The following is a 23,377-nucleotide window of genomic DNA, read 5'->3' on the forward strand; positions in this document are numbered from 1 at the left end:
CTACACGACAGATGTGTTGTGTGGGGACAGTATTGGCCTGCCAAATCAACCAGCTTTACAGGGCAGCGTACATGTCAGAGGCAATAAACTGTTTTCTGGGACCCGACATGCAGGTTGGCCTGTAGTGGGAGTAGTATCAACCTGCTTTATCAAACTGTATTGTAGGGGCTACATGTGCCGAAGAACACGGCCAGAGACAGGTTGAGATGGATAGAGGAGATGATGGAAATTGTGGGTGGGAGGAGCAAATGGGCAGGCAGAGGGGGGGGGGGGGGGGGGGGGGGAAGGGGAGATGCATGGGGCAGGGTGGGCATGGGGCAGGGTGGAAGGTGTAGATGGGTAGTGGGCACATGGAAAAGGAAGAGGGGGAGGTTGGTATGGAAAGAAGGGGAGATGGAGTTGGGAAGAGAGGGAAATGGATATGGTCAGAGGGAGGGGGAGGAAGATATGGGTAGAGAGGGAAGAGGGAGTGGAGGAAATGGACAATGAGAGGGGGAGGACAAGATGACGAGTTAGAGAAAATGTGGAGGAGGATATAGATAATGATGGAAGGATGAACTGGACAGGCAGGAGGAGGAAGAGGTGTACACAGAGGGGGAGGAGGAAGTGTGTTGCATATGTTTGTCAAACCAATACTCAAGTGAAGCCACAGGGGAAAGGCTCGTATGATATAATGGATATGTAAGAAGTCTACTCAGCAAGTGGCAGCAGGAGAAAACACACATAAAAAAGTTAAGGAAACGTTCAAGCTTTTGGAGCCAGTGGCTGCTCCTTCTGGCAGAAGGGTTGAAGGGGAAGGAAGAAGGATGAAGGCAAAGGACTGGTGAGGTTTAGGAAATGGGGCTCATTCCCATATAAAAAGCCAGGGTTTAACTGGTACAAGGTGTGCAAAATTTCATGTGTGACCCTCTATTTGATAGAATAAGAAATGCAAAGGAGTGTTAGAATGGGTGCCAGTAGGAAGATGTACGCAAATGGTCTTTTGCTTGGATAGTCCACATCTCTGAACAACAACTTTCAAAACTAAGCAATTTATTCACGTGTGAATTAATGACTTTACTGTTCTTTGCTTCTCAGTGCCTCTTGTCCTTGAGGAGTCATAATCTGTAAACACATTTAACAATACATACTTTTAATGTCTCTCACAATTCTTACTCTCATTCATTGTTTTTATGATGAAGTTAATCAGTCCTAGACACCTTACACAAGAAAATACTGACTTACTTATTTTTATTGTAAAATTATTCCCCAGACACTTCCCTACATGTTGTTGTTGTTATGGTCTTCAGTCTAGAGACCGGTTAGATGCAGCTCTCAATGCTACCCTATCCTGTGCAAGCGTCTTCATCTCCAAGTACCTACTGCAAACTATATCCTTCTGAATCTGCTGAGTGTATTCATCCCTTCATCTACCCCTATGATTTTTACCCTCCACACTTCCCTCTAGAACTAAATTGGTGATCCCTTGATGACTTAGAAGGTGCCCTACGAACCAATCCCGTCTTCTCGTCAAGTTGTGCCATAAATTCCTCTTTTCCCCAATCCTATTCACAGTACCTTCTCATTAGTTACGTGGTCTACCCATCTAATCTTCAACATTCTTCTGTAGCACCATATTTTGAAACCTTCTATTCTCTTCTTGTCTAAACTCGTTATCGTCCATGTTTCACTTCCATGCATGGCTACGCTCCATACAAATACTTTCTGAAAAGACTTTCTCACACTTAAATCTATACTCGATATTAATAAATTTCTCTTCTTCAAAAACCCTTTCCTTGCTATTGCCAGTCTGCACTTTATATCATCTCTACTTTGACCATCATCAGTTATTTTGCTCCCCAAATAGCAAAACCCATCTACTGCTTTAAGTGTCTCATTTCCTAATCTAATTCCTTCAGCATCACTTGATTTAATTTGACTACATTCCATTATCTCATTTTGTTTTTGTTGATGTTCATCTTATAGCCTCCTTTCAAAACACTGTCTATTCCATTCAACTGCTCTTTCAGGTCCTTTGCTGTCTCTGACAGAATTACTATGTCATCAGCAAACCTCAAAGGTTTTATTTCTTCTCCATGGATTTTAATTCCTACTCCTGATTATTATTTTTTTTTCTTTACTGCTTCCTCAATATACAGATTGAATAACAATGGTGATAGGCTACAACCCTGTCTCACTCCCTTCCCAACCACTGCTTCCCTTTCATGCCCCTCGACTCTTATAACTGCCAACTGGTTTCTGTACAAATTGTAAATAGCCTTTTGCTCCCTGTATTTGACTCCTGCCACCTTCAGAATTTGAAAGAGAGTATTCCAGTCAACATTGTCAAAAGCTTTCTCTAGGTCTACAAATGCCAAAAACCATAGGTTTGTCTTTCCTTAATCTATCTTCTAAGGTAAGTCGTAAGGTCAGTATTGCCTCACATGTTCCAACATTTCTACGAGATCCAAACTGATCTTCTCAAGGTCGGCTTATACCAGTTTTTCCATTTGTATGGAGTTCGTATTGGTATTTAGCAGCCAAGACTTATTAAACTCACTGTTCAGTAATTTGCATACCTGCCAACTGCTGCTTTCTTTGGGATTGGAATGATTGTATTACTCTTGAATTCTGAGGGTATTTTCACCTGTCTCATACATCTTGCTCACCAGATGGTAAAGTTTTGTCATGGCTGGCTCTCCGAAGGCTACCAGTAGCTCTAATGGAATGTCGTCTACTCCCGGGGCCTTGTTTCGACTCAGGTCTTTCAGTGCTCTGTCAAACTCTTCACGCAGTATCGTATCTCCCATTTCATCTTCATATACATCCTCTTTCATTTCCATAATATTGTCCTCAAGTACATCGCCCTTGTATAGACCCTCTACATACTCTTTCCAACTTTCCGCTTTCCCTTCTTTTCTTAGAACTGGGTTTCTATCTGAGCTCTTGATATACATACAAGTGGTTCTCTTTTCTCCAAAGGTCTCTTTAACTTTCCTGTAGGCAGTATCTATCTTACCCATAGTGATATACGCATCGACATCCTTGCATTTGTCCTCTAGCCATCCCTGCTTAGCCATTTTGCACTTCCTGTCAATCTCATTTTTGAGACATACTCTACCCATAGTGATATATGCATCAACATCCTTGCATTTGTTCTCTAGCCATCCCAGCTTAGTCATTTTGCACTTCCTGTCCATCTCACTTTCGAGACATATTCTAACATATTCTCTCCCCAGTTACTTTTCTTATGTTAAGGCTGTTGTGGCCTCTCCTTCTATGTAATATTATCTTAAAGTGTGTATTGTCTGTGTGAATGGCAAACATGTAGATTCATGTATTATTTGTACCAATTATCAACCGTTAATATTTACTGCTTTTAAAAGCTTTGGCAATGGAAGGAAAATGAATGCTGCACTAATTTTCACATAGGTTATCGCTGAACATGTGAAATGTGATTGTGACATTCACTGAAATTCAACTAATTTAAAATCAAAACAACAATGAATAGTAACTGTCTGGTTCAACATAAGCTACTACGCAAGGTAAAAAACACGGACCTTGCCTCCCAATGTTTCATCTATAAATATAAGACAACCCTCTGCATTTCGAATGATGCATCCGAGGAAAAATCCTCATCTTATAGTCAGGTAAACATGAAACTGATTGAAGAAACATTTTGTCATTGGATTATTCCTTTCACTTTTCATTTTCCGTTTCTCTTCTAATTTATTTTAATTCCTCACTGTGTTTTAATATCTCTGGACTATATTAGACCTTGTACCCTCTCGCTGCTGCTTTTGTCTCCCTCTGTACTCATAAAACGTGGGTACTTCTTAGCATGTGATTTTAACAATTTACCTTTACATGTAATTTACCTTGTTTGAAATTTAGTCAATCTCATCCTCCTCATCCATAGCAAAATCACTGCCGAAGCCAGAATCCAGTGAATAAATTGGACTGCAAACATAAACAAACAATTATGATAGTTCATACATTAAGAATGTCAGCTGAAAGGTTTAAAAATAATTTTTAATAATTTCTACTTAAAACATATTGCGTACATTTAATAACACTTCTGGATGATCAGAAATAAAGTTTACACACCAGATGGATTATGCTAGATGGAACTTATGGAGGGAGTGGGGGAGAGATCAACATGAAAAAGAAAAAGAAGATGAAGTCGAAGACATGCAGCACAGTTCCCCATGAAATTCATATAACAGTCTGATGCTAAAACAATACAGTCCAATAAGAATACAGTAATTATTCATTAGGTCTCTGTTAACTTTTAAAACCTTTCTCAACAGTTTAGCAGACCAATTATAAAAAGTAGAAGGTATGATAATAAAACTGTGAAGGCAAACTGATCACATCTCATTTCCCTTATAAATGGCTCCCTTCCACTTCATAGGACCATGCAAAATATTATTTTCCTATGAATGGTATGGGCTTCCAAAACGTGACAATGCAAGGTGTAAACGCGGCCAAAGAAAAAAAAAATTCCCGGATTTCTCTGTTAGAAATACACTTCCACTGGGGTGAAAATAAACATTTTCCTGCATGTTGAGTGACTGTATACTTTCCCTTGGAACTGTGAAACTTACCAATGCTTCTATTGGTATAGGTTGTATTCACCAGCATAGAACTACTTGGCACTTTAAAAATGAAATGCAGGTAAAAATAACATGTTTCGGAAAGATTTTTCACATGCAGCACCATGTACACTGCATATTTTTGATATTAAGAAAGTATAAATACAAATTCCATCCACTGCAGCACGTTAGTTTCCGAAGCATTGAAATCGAAATTGTGATGCTCTTTTCTCAGCCAATCACAGCACACATCATATTGTCTTGGCTGCAAATGACAGCAGATATTCAGAGTGCAGGATACATGGTGCAGTCAGCCAATAGCAACATCACTGTTAAGTAGCATGAACACACACGGGAAAAGTTCATGGTTTAAATTAAGTATAGTATTGCTACAACAAAAGTTAAGCTTTCACAAGCAATATTTGCCCCCCCCCCCTTTTTTTTTGCATATGTTTCCCTTTAAGATATGTCAAACACAAATGTGCCACTGAAATTTTAAATGATGACATAAATGTCTGGTCTTCTGGGCCCGAAATTGTTTAAGTGCTTGTCCTCAAAGTGTTTGAAAATAATACTTCTCAAACCACCATTCACAATATTTTCCTGTGATCTGTTAATTAGGTTCATTTGAGCAGTTGTCAGAGAGTGCCAGGAGACAGATGTTACTGCGTATGTGCAGCTGCAATGACATAGGAAGTCTGTGCTAGATATTTGCTCTGCTCGTACACCTCTCATTGCACGTCTGTTTGCAATTTCGTTTGTAGTGTGGCATCACATGACCATTTGCAGCAGTGTGGCAGAGCGACATAGGAGTTATGGTACTTAGGGCAATTGCTTTATCACACCTTATCCACTTAAGGAAAGCAAAATTAGAAAGCAGTCCTGGGCATAACATTCATTTCAAAACTAGACTCTACAACTCGAAGAACCCAAATATTTTGGTAAGTGATCACTTTAACATAGACTTACTTTTTTTCCGCCCTCTGCAATACTGCAATTCTAGTCAAATTTACATCGACACAACACTGTAAAAAGCTAGTAAGCAGCAATACAGATTTCCCACAAAAATAAAAGAAAACAGTTGTTTGTACACACCATAACTAATAACAGTAAGCTTTTCATGAGTTTTTCAAACTGTATAAAAATTAACAAGGTTATCTGTGAAGCCAAGAAACTGTATAATAAGTGGCAGTTTACATTCTGCTCCATGAGTAAATGTAAAGCCTTGGGGAGAGTTACAATCACAAAACATGGTGTGTTGCTAGTCCATAATTTAATGAAGAATGGCTTTCTATAAATTTAAGATGTAAGCAACACAAATTAAGAAATAAAGCCAAGCATAGAGCAGGTGCCAGACAAATGTTGAAACATGTCTTGTGACCAAAAAACATTGTGTTCCACAGAAGGCAGATATGTAAAATTCTGTTCAAGCTTTTTGGTATGGGTTTGAGGAAGACAATTTTCTTTGAGCACCATCACTGTTTTATCTCATGTTTCGTTTGTTATTATGGCACAATGCTATACACGCCAGAACATGAAAATGTGCACTTGAAACTCAGTGAACAGCTAAGACTAGCTAATAGTGTGGAATGATTCACTTCAAATAAACTGATTGCCTCTGCAGGAAAGATTAGTAAAAGCCAAATTTCTTCCAAAAACTGAGAAAAATAATGTCACTGGTCTGCAAAGCAAGTAATGCTTGACTGCCAATAAAGTGGAAATAAAATCAAATCAGAAAACTGAAACTATTAACATATTTCAGTCTTCTGTAATTATGTGTGCGTATTTTAATTCATTTGATAACTCCCAACCGCAGAAATCCATTTTGTGCTAAGCGAAGAGAGAACAGCAAAATCACGAAAAATGTTTATCTGGCTAAAAAATCATTCCACTTCCACATTTGACCATGGTAACACTAGGCATAAATACTTTATAAGAATCAAATGACGAATGTCTTTTTTTCAAATTTTGATGGACACCACTGATAACACCAACCATTACATTTGCATTGTTCGTGCCTATACCCTGCACCTTGTTTAGATCCAATTTGAATTCTTGAAGCATTTCTCCAATTGCTGTTACAATAGACTGTGCACTACAATGCTGGAGATCGTCTAATTTAAGGATAAAAAATGTTGAAATGATTCCACTGGTAACAGCATTGTAATATATTACTGTTATTACTAAAAATTTTGTCACAATGATGGCTGTTGATTCATCAGTTGGAACAATGTACTGCTGTCACCAACACTTTGCCACAAATTTTCCACAAAATGGAATGGGACCTTACTACATGTTTCATAACCGCACTACACTTTGTTCTATGTATCTGAAGTTTTCCGGCAACATCACCGCCTGTGAATTTACTCTTCCAAAAATCACTTTAGTGCCCGCATGGCATGAGCCCACAATGTTGGAAACAAATAATGCAAGGGAACTTTCAGCTTGATTCACTTCTAAAGATTCTTTCAGGTTTTGAAAGGTATTTTTGTCTTTGGCTTAATACATTGGCATGATATGCTAACAAAGTACTACGACAATCTTTACAATATGCTCTTGTGTCATCCCTTGAATTCTTTCTAGCCAGTCTGCAAATTTACTATCGTGTAGCCATTCAGCATAAATTTTTTAGCTATACTGTGCCATTACTTTACCGATGTCTAACACTAAGACAATATCCACTGACATAAAAAACATTACATTATCACCAGGACTACAGATATGCACTACGAAAGCTGTTGCACATGCATTAATACTAGAAAGCATAACAATACGGGGAAAAAGATATAATATCATATATTAAAAATCTTTAGACCGTACAACTTTAAAAGCTGCTAGACATTAGCAAATAGTGCTGTTTGCTGTATACTGAATGGATCAATTGATTTTTTTTTTAAATAATCTTACTGTAATTCCGCTAAAACATTTTTAAAATGCACCACAATTTCCACTAGTCACTAGACGCAAAATCTGCACACTAGACATGTATAGAAACAACTAGTTTTAGTGGGAAAACCACTGACTTGACAACACTGTCACTTGGTGATTATTCTCCACTACAACTCTGACTGCTCTGCGCACGCATGAATCTGGCAGCTCGGGCAAGCCAGAAAATTTTTTCCGAGTTTCATCTGGCTGCTTGCAGCTATTATTTATACATCTGACAGCCACACATCAAATAGCTAGAAGCAGGAGAATGTGCTGCTCATATGCAACTTCATCGCAAGCTGTTTGTTGTTGCGAAGTACTGCGTAGTCTTCATCCTACAGTGTTTGATACATTTCTCTGTCGGTAGACGCTTGCGTGCGCACTGTGTTTTGTCATTGTAAAAGGCACATTTTCTATGCAAGTATATTGGTGTTTTTCTCTCTTGTTTATGTTTTATTGCTCCAGTATCATTCTGCAGTAGCAGGCTAAAGTAAAATTCTTTGTTACCTATCAGTTCTTACCACTCAAAATTATTAAAATTTAACTCAAAACTGAAACAATGAAAAATTCCTGGAATTCTAAAAAATTCCAGGTTTTCTCCCGCATGAAAAAATTCCTGAGTTTTTCCCAGATCTTCTCGCTGTTCCAGGGCATATACACGCTACAATATGACATGATGAGCTTGAATCTACTTGCCAGCTTATAAGACACATAGCGCAGTAGTTAAAAAACTGCTGCATTTTTAGAATGAGCAATGCTGAAACCTCAACACCTCATCCACATTGCAAGCACTCAAGGTGAGTGGGGAATTGCAGGATGGTTCTTAAACCAAGGCCATTCCACGTTCCCTTACCCACCCTTAGCGATTCACACTAATACTCAATCTCTTGTGGTTTCTATGTTAACAGCATGCTGAACTCCAAACATGCTTTCTACCAGCTGAAAGAGCTGCAACAGCTACAGACGGCATAAAATATATATTTGCCACATTCATTTCTACAAAGTATTTTCTTACACAAATGGCTAAATGCTTTGTTGCTCACAGGCAGTTACTAGGTCATTCTGAATAGGGAGACCGGCAACAATATGAAATGCAGATTCAAGAGAAATTAATGAAGTCTTGTAAAACTATATGGCAGATTAAAACTGAGTGATGGACCAAAACTCGAACTTGCAACCTTTGCCTTTCGTGGGCAATGCTATTGCTGGCTGACCTTTCTGGGCACAACATAAAAATTCACCAAGGCTGTGGTTAAGCCATTTCTCCACAATATGCATTCTACCAGGAGTGCTACTTCCAAAAAGAATGTAGGAGAACTCATGATACCAATAACAGTTATGCCATATAAGCAAATATTGATGTATTATTATCATCATCATCTCATTAGTATGTCCCTCACTAATGAATTTTCCCGTACAGCTTGACCATTTTTGGAAGTCTCAGCCCCAATTGCATTAAATGTACGCTAAACTGACTTGTTTGTGTGTTCTCCCTCCCCACTTACAGCATCCAAAATTTGGTGGTATTGGTACTGTTTGGCCACTGCAACTTCTGCTGCCAAGAGTGGTGAGAGTGGGGTGGGTAGAACATCCCCAATCACCTGATGCCGAAATATCCAGGAAGACAATTCTATTTAGTGCTGGCAACAGTGCAAGTCATACAAATTATTAGATATGGTAGAAATAACACACAGAAGTAGTTTGTATACTCTGGTAGTAGCTATCTGGAAAGATGAAACAACAAATAAAAACAAGTGCGCAGTTTCCAGAATTGGAAAACATGCTACTAAAGGGGATAAAGCAATCTCATGCTTCAAACATTACAATATATGGTACAGTAGTTCACGTTAAAGCAATGTATTTGGCACAAAAGTTGAAACTCGTAGATTTCAAGGCACCCAATGGTTGGATCAAAAGGATCAAGAACAGACATAATTTAGTACATAAATGTGTTTGGGGTGAGGCTGGAAGTGTGAACATTGACACTGTAAGTCATGAAAAAACACTCTTCCATCAGTTGTAAAAGAGTAAGAGTCCCAATGATGTTTTTCATGCAGATGAAATGGGATTATCTTCTCACCTTCTGGCTGACAAAATTCTTGAGTTCGGAGAAGAAAAATGTCACAGCAGAAAATGTAGTGAAGGGAGGCTAACTATTTTATTATGTTGTAATGAAAATGGAACTGAAAAGCTGGTGCCGCTAACAACAGGGAAGACAAAAAGTCCACGTTTCCAAAATACGCGGACATTTCATGTCAGTTTATCTCTAATGCAAATGTACGGGTAACAACAACTGCATTCAAACAATTCTTGCAAGCCTGGAATGCAAGATTGGGCGTTAGAAATAGGAAAATCAACCTGTTTATTGACTCGTGTGCAGTGTATCCCCAAGATACATCATACCTCTGTAATATAAATGTAGCGTTTTGTTTTCCTCCCAATTGTACAAGCCACCTTCAGCCACCTCACCAAGGCATTATCAAACGCCTGACAAAAGAATACAGGAAGATTCTTGTATAGAAGAGGATGGATTGTCTTCATTCTATGATGAGAAAGATTATGATCTCAGACACTATGTGTTTTGTAAGAAGTGCCTGGGATTCCGTGCAATAAAGACCATCTCAAACTGCCTCAAGAAGGCTTGTTTTCATCGGACATCAGTATTTATGGAAGACATCAACCCAGAAAATAAAGTAATTGCAGCAGAACAATGGCAGCAAATAATGGGGCAAGAAAAAAACACTGACTACCACAGATTCAATCAATATATAGACTGTGATGAAGGTGGTGTTGCCTGTCGGTCCATGACAATTGATGACATGTTGCAGCAACAGATGGCAGAGAAACATGAGGAAAGTGAAGATGAAGGTTAACTGAAACCTTTAAAGATTTCTACCATGTCAAAACGTATTGAGGAAATGGACACAGTAAAGTGTTACGTTTTGAGATCTGAAGTCGACGAAGAAGTGATGAACACATTAACTAAGATGGACAACACAATATAAAAATCAAGAAAAATGCCAACTACTGACACGTTTTTCAAATCTTTGTGAAGACAGGACTACACACTGTATGCTATAGTATAGTTAGGCTAACAAGATGTACAATATACTGACAGTTTGTTGAAATGACAATTTCTATTAAGTTACCAGCAGTGATTCACTATTGGAGAGACACTAAATTAACAATGTTCATTTGTTCTGAGAAGTCAGGGTATATATATATATATATATATATATATATATATATATATATATATATATATATATATATATAAAATTGAGGGAAACATTCCACGTAGGAAAAATATATCTAAAAACAATGATGATGTGACTTACCAAATGAAAGTGCTGGCAGGTCGCCAGACACACAAACAAACACAAACATACACACAAAATTCAAGCTTTCGCAACAAACTGTTGCCTCATCAGGAAAGAGGGAAGGAGAGGGAAAGACGAAAGGATGTGGGTTTTAAGGGAGAGGGTAAGGAGTCATTCCAATCCCGGGAGCGGAAAGACTTACCTTAGGGGGAAAAAAGGACGGGTATACACTCGCGCGCGCACACACACACACACACACACACACACATATATCCATCCACACATATACAGACACAAGCAGACAAGCAGAAATATGTCTGCTTGTGTCTGTAATGTGTGGATGGATGTGTGTGTGTGTGTGTGTGCGCGCGCGAGTGTATACCCGTCCTTTTTTCCCCCTAAGGTAAGTCTTTCCGCTCCCGGGATTGGAATGACTCCTTACCCTCTCCCTTAAAACCCACATCCTTTCGTCTTTCCCTCTCCTTCCCTCTTTCCTGATGAGGCAACAGTTTGTTGCGAAAGCTTGAATTTTGTGTGTATGTTTGTTTGTGTGTCTGTCGACCTGCCAGCACTTTCATTTGGTAAGTCACATCATCTTTGCTGGCACGTCGATAGACACACAAACAAACACAAACATACACACAAAATTCAAGCTTTCGCAACAAACTGTTGCCTCATCAGGAAAGAGGGAAGGAGAGGGAAAGACGAAAGGATGTGGGTTTTAAGGGAGAGGGTAAGGAGTCATTCCAATCCCGGGAGCGGAAAGACTTACCTTAGGGGGAAAAAAGGACAGGTATACACTCGCACACACACTCATATCCATCCGCACATACACAGACACAAGCAGACATTTTATATATATATATAAAAATCCTGTGTCTTTCCTAGTTAAAAGTACATTTTTTTCCCTTGGTGAAAATACACTATACCCCATCGGAAAGTACAGGTTTTCCACATTAAGTGACAGTATACACTAATGGGGAAAAGTTGCAATATCGAGGAGGAGTTGTGTGACATAGACGGAAGTTGGTATTTGTGTTTCTACATCTGAAAGAGGAAGTCTATTTGAATATCGCAACTGTCGCTTGAGAGTAGTGCTACTGGCACCCCTAAGAGGATGCAAACCAGGTTCGCTTTAAATACACCTTGTAATGATCGTGTGGTTTAGTTACTTTTGAGATTGGACATGGTGAGTTGACATTAATCAAGAATGCCTTTGAGGTGACAAAGACGCCATTATCAACACCTCAATGACATTGAACAAGTTGTGTACTGGGGCTACAAGAAGCTGGATGTTCCTTCCATGATACTGCTGAAACATTTGGCAGGAATGTAGCCATTGCATATGATTGCTGGCAGTGGTGGTCACGAGAATGTAAGGTCACAAAAAGACCCAGCTCCCACCTGGTATTCCCGAGAGGCAAGACCATCGTGTATGGTGTATAGCTCTGGCGCATCATACTGCATCTGAGACATCAATTTGAGCAGCATTTGGCACCACAGTGACACTAAGAAATGTTACAAATGAATTACTTCAAGGAAAGTTCCACGCCAGATGACTTGCAGTGTGCATTCCACTGACCCCAAACCATTGCCATTTGCGAATTCAATGGTGACAAGCAAGAGCTCATTGGAGGGGTGGGTATTTTCTAATGAAAGCTGGTTCTGCCTCAGTGCCAATGATGGATATGTGTTGGTTAGAAAGGGGCCAGCTGAGGGCCTGCAACCAATCTGTCCGCATGCTGCACACACGGGACCTACACCTGAGGTTATGGTTTGGAGTGCAATTTCGTATGACAGTAGGAGCAGTCTCATGGTTATCCCCCACACCATGACGTATGTCAATCTGGCAATTCGACCTGTTTGGCTACTATTCATGAACAGCGTTCCAGATCTGTCTGCAATCGAGAACATATGACAATGCCAGTGTCATCCACAAGTATAATTAACTGTCCCTGTATCGAGTGACCAAGTGCAATGGCACTAACCTGTGATCTTGCAACTTAAATATGTTACCTGCTGTGCTGCAATTTCATTATTCACTTTAGGAAATGAAACCCAGCAAAAAATAATGCATTTTGCAAATATGTTTAACACACAGCAACATGTACACTGCATATTTTGGTGTTATCAAGTATAAATATGAATTCCACAAAATACAGAATGGTAGCTTCCGAAGCATTGAAATCAAGATTGCAACGCGCTTTCGTGTGATGTGATCTCGCCAGCCAATGACACTGGATTTCAGAGCATAGGACATCACTGTTAAGTAGTGCGAACACACAAACATGAAAACTTAATGGTTTGAATTAATATACATACAGCATAGTTAGAAGAAATGCTAAGCTTTCACATATAATATTGGTCACCAAAAATTTTTTGCTGTCCTCCCTTTTTTGATTTGACCTCGTAAATATGTAACTGGTTGTTGTTTCTTTTGATCAATACCTGAACAAGGTATGCAAGAGAACACAGATGGACGTTTTAGTGCTGTTTTGGACCATTTAAAAAATATAAATTTTACTAGTGTGCACTCATTACTATGCTTCAGGTTTCTAGCCAATTTGGTGGCAACTAAGATACTCGAGGCCTTAAAGAAAAAAATTCTGTCAAGGCCTTAAAGAAAAAAATTCTGGTGAAACGATGAAAATAAAAAAAACTTTTAGAAGTACCAACAGACAGCCCTAACATCAACCTTGAATTCTCAACAGAGCTTAAAAAAGTTTTGAATGAAAGTGAACAGGTAGACACTGTTTTATTGGAAATTGGAACATGTGGGCTTCATGTTGTTCATGGCATTTTCAAAGTCAGCAATACAGGAAGCACACTGGATGATAATTCAGTATTTGCGTGCCTTGCACAAGCTTTCTAAGGACACCCCTGCCAGAAGAGCTCTGTATATTTTGACAACGGAATCAGAACTGTTTCCCTTAAAGTTTGGCATGATCCGCTGGCTGAGTGAGCTCTTGTAATGCTTCTGTTTATGAGAATACTTGCTGCAAAGTTGAAAGACAAAAGCAAATCAACATTTGCTAGCTATACGGTAGTCGAAAATTCCCTCAAGAACAATCTACGTGACCGGAAGATCATCTTTTTCAGGACTCTTGCTGAAGACTTGACACGTTTTCTAAGGAATTCACAATCCAATTCGCTGTTAGCACATCCAAACATTCTTCTTTGACAGAGATAATGGAGACAACAATGACAATTTGTCTAGACAACAAATGTCTCAACATCAGTTAATTTGGACAAACAATCCAATCTTTTGCGTGTGATGATATTAAGATCAGAAAGTTCCATAACAACTGTAGAAGAGGAATGATTAAATTCGATCAAGAAATTTCCCCAACACTTTAGGTTGACAAAAACTGTTAGCTGCTTTCAGCCCACCATAGCATGCAGGGAGGTTGGTCCCAAATGATTCCATTTCTTTCCATATATTTTGGTAGTGAGGAACTGGATGGATGGATAATGTGCTGAAAAAGCAGAAGCACAATATGCTTCTGCTGTAAACAGGAATGGCAAGACAAAATTCGAGACATTCAACAAACAAGAGGAAATGAGATTTTTACTCTGCAGCGGAGTGTGTGCTGATATAAAACTTCCTGGCAGATTAAAACTGTGTGCTGGACTGAGATTCAAACTTGGGACCAAATTCGAGTCTCGGTCCGGCACACAGTTTTAATCTGCGAGGAAGTTTCAAGAAGAGGAAAGGTTGGATAACTTTTGGATGAAGTACCACAGGAAGCAAAAAACACTCCATGGACCATGGACTGCAGCAGGCAATAGAAATTGCAGTCACTTTGTCACATGGGCAAGCAGCATGGAACGAGGATTCTCAGTCAACAAAGAGTGCATCTTTGAGACTGTTGTTGTTGTGGTCTTCAGTCCTGAGACTGGTTTGATGCAACTCTCCATGCTACCCTATCCTGTGCAAGCTTCTTCATATCCCAGTACTTACTGCAACCTACATCCTTCTGAATCTGCTTAGTGTATTCATCTTTTGGTCTCCCTCTACGATTTTTACCCTCTACGCTGCCCTCCAATGCTAAAGTTGTGATCCCTTGATGCCTCAGAACATGTCCTACTAACCGGTCCCTTCTTTTTGTCAAGTTGTGCCACATACTCCTCTTCTCCCCAATTCTATTCAATACTTCATCATTAGTTATGTGATCTACCCGTCTAATCTTTAGCATTCTTTTGTAGCACCACATTTCGAAAGCTTCGATTCTCTTCTTGTCCAAACTATTTATCGTCCATGTTTCACTTCCATACATGGCTACACTCCATACAAATACTTTCAGACACGACTTCCTGACACTTAAATCTATACTCGATGTTAACAAACTTCTCTTTTTCAGAAACGCTTTCCTCGCCATTGCCAGTCTACATTTTATATATTCTCTACTTCGACCATCGTCAGTTATTTTGCTCCCCAAATAGGAAAACTCCTTTACTACTTTAAGTGTCTCATTTCCTAATCTAATTCCCTCAGCATCACCCGACTTAATTCGACTACATTCCATTATCCTCATTTTGCTTTTGTTGGTGTTCATCTTATATCCTCCTTTCAAGACACTATCCATTCCATTCAACTGCTCTTCCAAGTCCTTTGCTGTCTCTGATAGAATTACAATGTCATTGGCGAACCTCAAAGTTTTTATTTCTTGTCCATGGATTTTAATACCTACTCCAAAATTTTTCTTTTGTTTCCTGTACTGCTTGCTCAATATACAGATTGAATAACATCGGCGAGAGGGTACAACCCTTTCTCACTCCCTTCCCAACCACTGCTTCCCTTTCATGCCCCTCAATTCATATAACTGCCATCTGGTTTCTGTACAAATTGTAAATAGCCTTTTGCTCCCTGTATTTTACCCCTGCCACCTTTAGGATTTGAAAGAGAGTATTCCAGTCAACATTGTCAAAAGCTTTCTCTAAGTCTACAAATGCTAGAAACATAGGTTTGCCTTTCCTCAATCTTTCATCTAAGATAAGTTGTAAGGTCAGTATTGCCTCACATGTTCCAACATTTGTACGGAATCCAAACTGATCTTCCCCGAGGTCGGCTTCAGTTTTTCCATTTGTCTGTAAAGAATTCGCGTTAGTATTTTGCAGCTGTGGCTTATTAAACTGATAGATAGGTAATTTTCACATTTGTCAACACCTGCTTTCTTTGGGATTGGAATTATTATATTCTTCTTGAAGTCTGAGGGTATTTCGCTTGTCTCATACATCTTGCTCACCAGATAGTAGAGTTTTGTCAGGACTGGCTCTCCCAAGGCCGTCAGTAGTTCTAATGGAATGTTGTCTACTCCCGGGGCCTTGTTTCCACTCAGGTCTTTCAGTGCTCTGTCAAACTCTTCACGCAGTATCGTATCTCCCATTTCATCTTCATTTACATCCTCTTCCATTTCCATAATATTGTCCTCAAGTACATCGCCCTTGTACTGGGTTTCCATCTGAGCTCTTGATATTCATACACTTGGTTCTCTTCTCTTCAAAGGTCTCTCCAATTTTCCTGTAGGCAGTATCTATCTTACCCCTAGTGAGATAAGCCTCTACATCCTTACATTTGTCCTCTAGCCACGCCTGCTTAGCCATTTTGCACTTCCTGGCGATCTCATTTTTGAGACGTTTGTATTCCTTTTTGCCTGCTTCATTTACTGCATTTTTATATTTTCTCCTTTCATCAATTAAATTCAATATTTCTTCTGTTACCCAAGGAGTTCTACTAGCCCTCGTCTTTTTACCTACTTGATCCTCTGCTGCCTTCACTACTTCATCCCTACCCATTCTTCTTCTACTGTACTTCTTTCCCCCATTCCTGTCAATTGTTCCCTTATGCTCTCCCTGAAACTCTGTACAACCTCTGGTTCTTCCAGTTTATCCAGGTCCCATCTCCTTAAATTCCCACCTTTTTGCAGTTTCTTCATTTTTAATCTACAGTTCATAACCAATAGATTGTGGTCAGAGTCCACAGCTGCCCCTGGAAATGTCTTACAATTTAAACCTGGTTCCTAAATCCCTGTCTTACCATTATATAATCTATCTGATACCTACTAGTATCTCCAGGATTCTTCCATGTATACAACCTTCTTTCATGATTCTTAAACCAAGTGTTAGCTATGATTAAGTAAAGCTCTGTGCAAAACCCTACTAGGCGGCTTCCTCTTTCATTTCTTAGCCCCAATCCATATTCACCTACTATGTGTCCTCCTCTCCCTTTTCCTATTCTCGAATTCCAGTCACCCATGACTATTAAATTTTCATCTCCCTTCACTACCTGAATGATTTCTTTTATCTCATACATTTCTTCAATTTCTTCATCATCTGCAGAGCTAGTTGGCATATAAACTTGTACTACTGTAGTAGGCGTGGGCTTCGTGTCTATCTTGGCCACAATAATGCGTTCACTATGCTGTTTGTAGTAGCTTACCCGCACTCCTATTTTTTTTATTCATTATTAAACCTACTCCTGCACTACCCCTATTTGATTTTGTGTTTATAACCCTGTATTCACCTGACCAAAAGTCTTGTTCCTCCTGCCACCGAACTTCACTAATTCCCACTATATCTAACTTTAACATATCCATTTCCCTTTTTAAATTTTCTTATCTACCTGCCCGGTTAAGGGATCTGACGTTCCGCGCTCCGATCCCTAGAATGCCAGTTTTCTTTTTCCTGATAACTACTTTGAGACTACAAGGGAAGAATTTACGGCAAGCTGAAGAATGGCCCACAAGGCCCGACTAGTGGGGGGAGGGAGGCTGGGGTGCAAAATTCCTAATTCCTGGTGCCCAAGCCTCAGAGGGGGAGGGGGGGGGGGCAAGGGCCTCAAGGTTTCATATCCCTCAGTGTGCTCAGTTGACGAATATCAGATTGCTGCTGAAAAATAAGTATTTTATCATATAATAAATAAAAGAACATTATTCCAGCACCAGCTTAACCAGTAAAACTCTTGCTTTTTCACTGTTACGATTCTTACAGGTCAGCTGCATACAATTGTTTCTTGCTTAATTTTGAATGCACAACTTTTCTTTAGACATTGTGGGTAAAACCACCTTCCTTGTAATGGAGTCTAAAATGCACTTTCTTTAAATGTTGGTAGAAAACTTACCAAAACATTTCCCTACCAAATGTACAAGGCAACAGCAGTAAATGATGTTATAATTTGGTAGGATTGCCAACAACATTCAAAGATAAGGCAGTTCTGATTCCATCACAAGGTGATTTTACACAAAATATGGAGAAAATATTTTACATTGAAGAGCACACAGAAAATAAAATATCTCTAGGCATATGTAGTTTTCCTGCATGAATCATAAAAGTGAAGAAATGAAATTACATGAAAGAGGTACATTGGCCATACTAATAGCAGGAAGTAAAGTGGTAATGTTCTTCTTTTGTTCATTCACTGAGGAACCAACTTACATGAGAACCCTCACTTTACTTCATGCAACATTATTTGTCATAAAACAAGTTTGGCTTTCAGAGGTTCATATCGGAAAACTGGAGGTCGACATACTAGAAATTTCCTCAGAACATTAGAGCTCGAATCACTATGACCCATTTGTCGCAAAATACAGTAGCAGGTCAGAGACAGACAAGAAGCTGGAAAGTGATACAAGTGCATTAACTTTCAAGTGATACTCATAATTAATTTATTTCTAGTTGCGTCCATCGCCTCAGTAGCGCCATCTTAGAACAGATGGAAAATGTGAAATATTACTCTATTGTTGTTGATGCAACTCCTGATTCAAATGATGCTGAACAGGCAACATTCATCCTGTGTTATATTTACCTCAATAAGGAAATTTATATGTGAGATTTTCCAGATATTTTGCAGCCAAAGTTTGGAAATAAATTATTTTGTTGAGTGGAAGTGAAATATCATACTGATTTTGAATACAAATGAACAATCTTTATTAGTAGACTTGATGCATTTTTGTTATTCAGAATAATCATTGAGAAAATAAAATTTTAATTGTTATGTAAGGAGAATTATAAGGGGACAAGTCCTGTTTTGTGTGTTTTATTATTTGCATAATGATTTCGCTTAGTCTCCACGCCATTCCAAGAGAGTTGAAAACATACTTGGAGTTTTAACAGGCAAAGTAGTCAAAGGCAGCAAAGAGTCTTCTGCACCAGCCATGCTGTCAAGGAATAACATTGACCAGAAGTTTATATCAATAATGTATATATGTACGTATTGAAAAAATGCTTGTTATTTGTTACACAGAAGATCTCATGAAACAAGGTATTTATCATCTAATATGTTCTGTATGTAAAGGTGCAATAAAAGCCTTGAAAGACCAGAGTTGTCAAGTCCTGGTTTTTAGTAAAAGTTAAATTACTCTATCAATAAGAATATTTAACAAGTCGGGGGTTTGCAAACTACTCCAAGCTGACAATCACAATGTGGTAAATTAAAATATAAATAAGCCCATGCAATGAGTATAAACAAGAAATAAATGAACGACTTTGTAATTCTTAGATTGTAACCAGAAAACGAGAGTTGCTATTGCATATTTAATTTGATCAAAACTTGTTAAACACTGAATGCTGCGGACAGGAATATGAGAGGGTGTTATAAAGGAGATCTGACATGTTTCCTTCGGCGGAGTCCTCTTTCAAAATTCTCTTTGTGTGCTCGTCATAGCCTTAACTTATTTGGAGTGCATGCAGCTGAGAGATGTCACGAAGCAGATACTTTTTTCAGAGTGATTCAACTTCTTTACGACCACTTCAGTTGCAGTCAACAACAATGGGATATTCTGTATCGGTACAATTGGGTATTCTGAAACAATGTGTCAGAAGTTCTTCATATTCCATGTCTGATACCCACTGGAGTGCTCAGGTTGACACTGTAAGCCCAACTGCAGCTGACTTGGATAAGGCTGCCACTGCTGTTGAAACTCCCAATAAGTTAAGTTAAATTTGAAAAACATTCTGCAGTACAGGTTTCTTTGGGTTATGGGAGATCTTTTAAATGTTTAATCTTGACATTGATTCCGTTAAAGTTGTTAGTACTAACTGACTACAGAATCAAATTACAACCTTGAAATACTACCATCAATATTAAGGTAAGACACCATGCCGGCTTATTTAATAACTTAAAATATCTTTTGAATATTAGGATACTATTCTTCCTGAATCTAAAGTTGTTGCCAGACATCCCGAATTTCCAGAGGTGCACACTAAGAAGAGGAAATTATTTCATTATGAAACCAGGTATGAAGTGGCAAATGTAAAAATATGAGGATTTATTCAAGATAATTCACTGTTAAAACTTGAAAACCTGATGTGAAACAGTGAAGATTACAATGACACATTTGGGATTTATGGAAACACACAAAGATGACTGATGATGAGGTCACTGAGGCTAGTTATTTATCAAGGAATACCGTAATGATGTCATGACAGATTTAGAAGAAATTAAATATTTGAAAACGATTCATACTTCCAAATATGTATAGTTGCTTTGAAACAATTAGACCTCTTGAGTAAGATGCATGAGCTTCAAATTTCAAGCTCATTTCTGAACCTATGTATAGCTATGCACATGTTTGCACTCTCCCATGGCTGTAGCTGAAGTCTTTCAGCACTCTGGCTCGTGTTAAAAACTGAGTCAGATAAAATGTGCATCAAAAACGTCCGACAGATTTAGTGAATGAAAGGCTCACAAACTGCCATTAATAGTACTATAGGCAAGTACGTTATGGTATGCTACCCACTGCGCAACTCATTGCAGTTTATATGCAAACGCACTGATGTCTATTTACTGAAATCTGTGGGTATGCCAGGGTACGAACAGGGACAGAACACTCCACGTCACAGAGTTACTGACAACAGAAATTTCATCAATGTAAAAAGCAATATAATACTAAGCCTTTTGTTTTAAAGTGAAGCTAAAGTAAATTAAACAAATCTAAAAAATAAAATTAAATGGTGAGTACATACATATTACAATAATTTATTCTTGAGTAGCATCTAAAGTTAAACTTATAAGTTCATCAGCCGAATCAGTTTTCCCTCTTGCCATGACAGTCTCGGTCAAGCTATATTCCAGTTCCCTAGCTAAGGTGGTCCAGGGCTCCTGATAACTGTGTTCATCACTACGTCTCAAACCAATATTCATTACTATTCTTTCAGTCTGCTGCTCCATGAAAGCATTATGGCACTGGTATCCTTTCTCGATATGCTCGTATTTAACCTTGCACACTCATGCAAGATACCATCTGACTGGTGGGTTCTTTCATAGCAGCAGTGCAAAACTGGAGACAAGGATTATGACAGTTTTTGTTTTCCTATATTGCAAAAGATTTTGACTGCAAGAGAACATTATACAAGGTGTATTGTAACAACTAGTTATGGTTTTCTGAAATAATAGAGAGCATGAAACTAAATATACAGTGATGTTGGTAGTGCTACTATGAGGCAGCAAATCAACTTTGCTTTAAACTCACAGTGTAACAGCTGTGAGCATTAATTATCCCTGAAAAACGGATATGGTGAGCTGATGTTAGTTAAGAATGCCTTCCAGGTGACAAATACGCCATTATGAACACCTCACTGGGTTTGAATGAGGTCATGCAACAGGGCTATGAGAAGCTGGATGCTCCTTCTGCAACATGGCAGGAAGACTTGTCAGTAATCGAGCCACTGTACGTGACTGTTAGCAGTGGTGATCGTGAGCATGTATGGTTGCAAGAAGACCAGGTTCCAGATGACCACTTGGCACTACCAAGAGGAAAGACCACAGTGTTTGATGTATGACTCTGGCGCATCATACTCCATCTGCTGCAGCAGTTGGCACCACAGTGACACAACAAACTGTTACAAGTTGGTTACTTCAAGGAAAGCTCCGAACCAGACACCTTGTAGTGTGCATTAAGCGAGAGCTAATTGGAGGGCAGGGCGAAGATCTGTTGTGCTTTCTAATGAAAGGTGGTTCTGCCTCAATGCCAGTGATGGCCATGTGTTAGTTAGGAGGATGCCAGTTTAGGGCTTGCAATCAACTTGTCTACATAGACACACTGGACCTATGCCTAGAGTTATGGCTTGTGGCACGATTTCATGTAACAGCAGGAGCACTCTCCTTGCTATCCCATGCACAGAGAATGCAAATTTGTATGCCAATCTGGTGATTCGACCTGCTGTGCTGCCATTCATGAACAGCATTCCAGAGGGCCTGTTGGAATAACAGGCTAACACTCGCCCACATACCACTGTTGTTACCTAACAAGCACTACAGAGTGTTGATATGTTGCTTTGGCCTGGTCAATCACCAGATCTGTCTTCACTGAAGCACATGTGGGACATCATCCAAGCACATATGGGACATCATCCAAGCATGTATGGGACATCATCAGACGAGAACTCCACAGCCATTCATAAACAGCATTAACTGTCACTGTATTGACTGACTAAGTGCAAAAGGCACGGACCTTCATCCCAAAAACTGACATCCAGCACCTATACAACCCAATGCCTGCCATTTGCTTGCTTGCATTAAACATTCTGGCAGTTATGCCAGTTATTAATGTACCAGCATTTCACATTCGCAATGGCTTATCACGTGCTTACATTAACCTCTGATCTTGCAATGCACTGACCAGGTTTCATTTGAATGAACCTCATACTTACTCCATATTTCATGCCAATGAGTATTTTTTGTGTATTTTGAATACTCCACAAATCGTGTTACATCTAAAAAATGCCAAACCTTCTTTAAAATAACAAATTGATTTTCTATATCTGAAGATGAGGTCAAATCATATATCCTGCCCTGGGCCAATCCCACCTCTCAGCATCCAAGCGTACGACATGGTCAAGATACACGGAGGGGTCCAACAAGTGCCTATAACACAGTCCTTTATTCACTACAGAAGAAACTCGTGAGATCCCTAAGTTGAAGATCTCACAAAGTGAAAAAGACAAGGAGTCCAGAAAAAAAGGATGATCTGATTTAAAGGAAGATTTCTGACACTGAAATCAGAGAGCTTAAAGAGAAGAAGGCAAAACTTGAGGGGACCATTCAAAATGCTCAGATAGATCAAGAACATATTACAGAAAGAATCAATGTTATCACAAAAAGCTTGAAGTGAGTTATTCCCCAATGTCAATTCCTAAACTGTAATAATTGATCCTAATGATATGTTGTATTGTCTAACAATAACTAAAGTGTTTCTTTAGTGAAAATGTTTTTAAAACAAATGAATATTAAAGAGTAATTTATTTTAACCTGCTAATTCCTAAATATGTTTAAACATACATTTCGAACAGCATCTGTCATGATAAAAAGAATGTTTAGAAAACAAACCAAATTGAAGAAATTAATCAAGCATTAAAATAAAGGAAGACAAGAACAAAATTTTAAAAACCTAAAAACCCAAAAGTATAAAAAGAAAGATTTTAAAAACTGAGAAAATATTTTACAGAAGAAAATCTCTTAAAATAAATATGAAAAACTAAGCTTGTTGCTTGGCCCTTTTGAGATAAATTAGGGTGAAGTAGGGTAAGTGTAACCATGGGGTTAGTGTAACCACGGCT

The 23,377-nt window shown here is 38.8% G+C and overlaps 1 protein-coding gene across 1 annotated transcript in view; it reads right to left on the reverse strand.

Moving 5' to 3' along the window:
* The window catches only part of LOC124615422 (repressor of RNA polymerase III transcription MAF1 homolog), a 75,552-nt gene that overhangs the window by 3,915 nt on the left and 48,260 nt on the right, over nt 1–23,377 (reverse strand). The window contains exon 6 of the mRNA XM_047143295.1: nt 3,858–3,939. Coding sequence (XP_046999251.1) covers nt 3,870–3,939 — 70 coding nt within the window. The 3' untranslated portion in view covers nt 3,858–3,869. The remainder of the gene's footprint in view (nt 1–3,857; nt 3,940–23,377) is intronic.

This window comes from Schistocerca americana, chromosome 5 (assembly GCF_021461395.2).
Source record: "Schistocerca americana isolate TAMUIC-IGC-003095 chromosome 5, iqSchAmer2.1, whole genome shotgun sequence".
Classification (NCBI taxonomy): domain Eukaryota; kingdom Metazoa; phylum Arthropoda; class Insecta; order Orthoptera; family Acrididae; genus Schistocerca; species Schistocerca americana.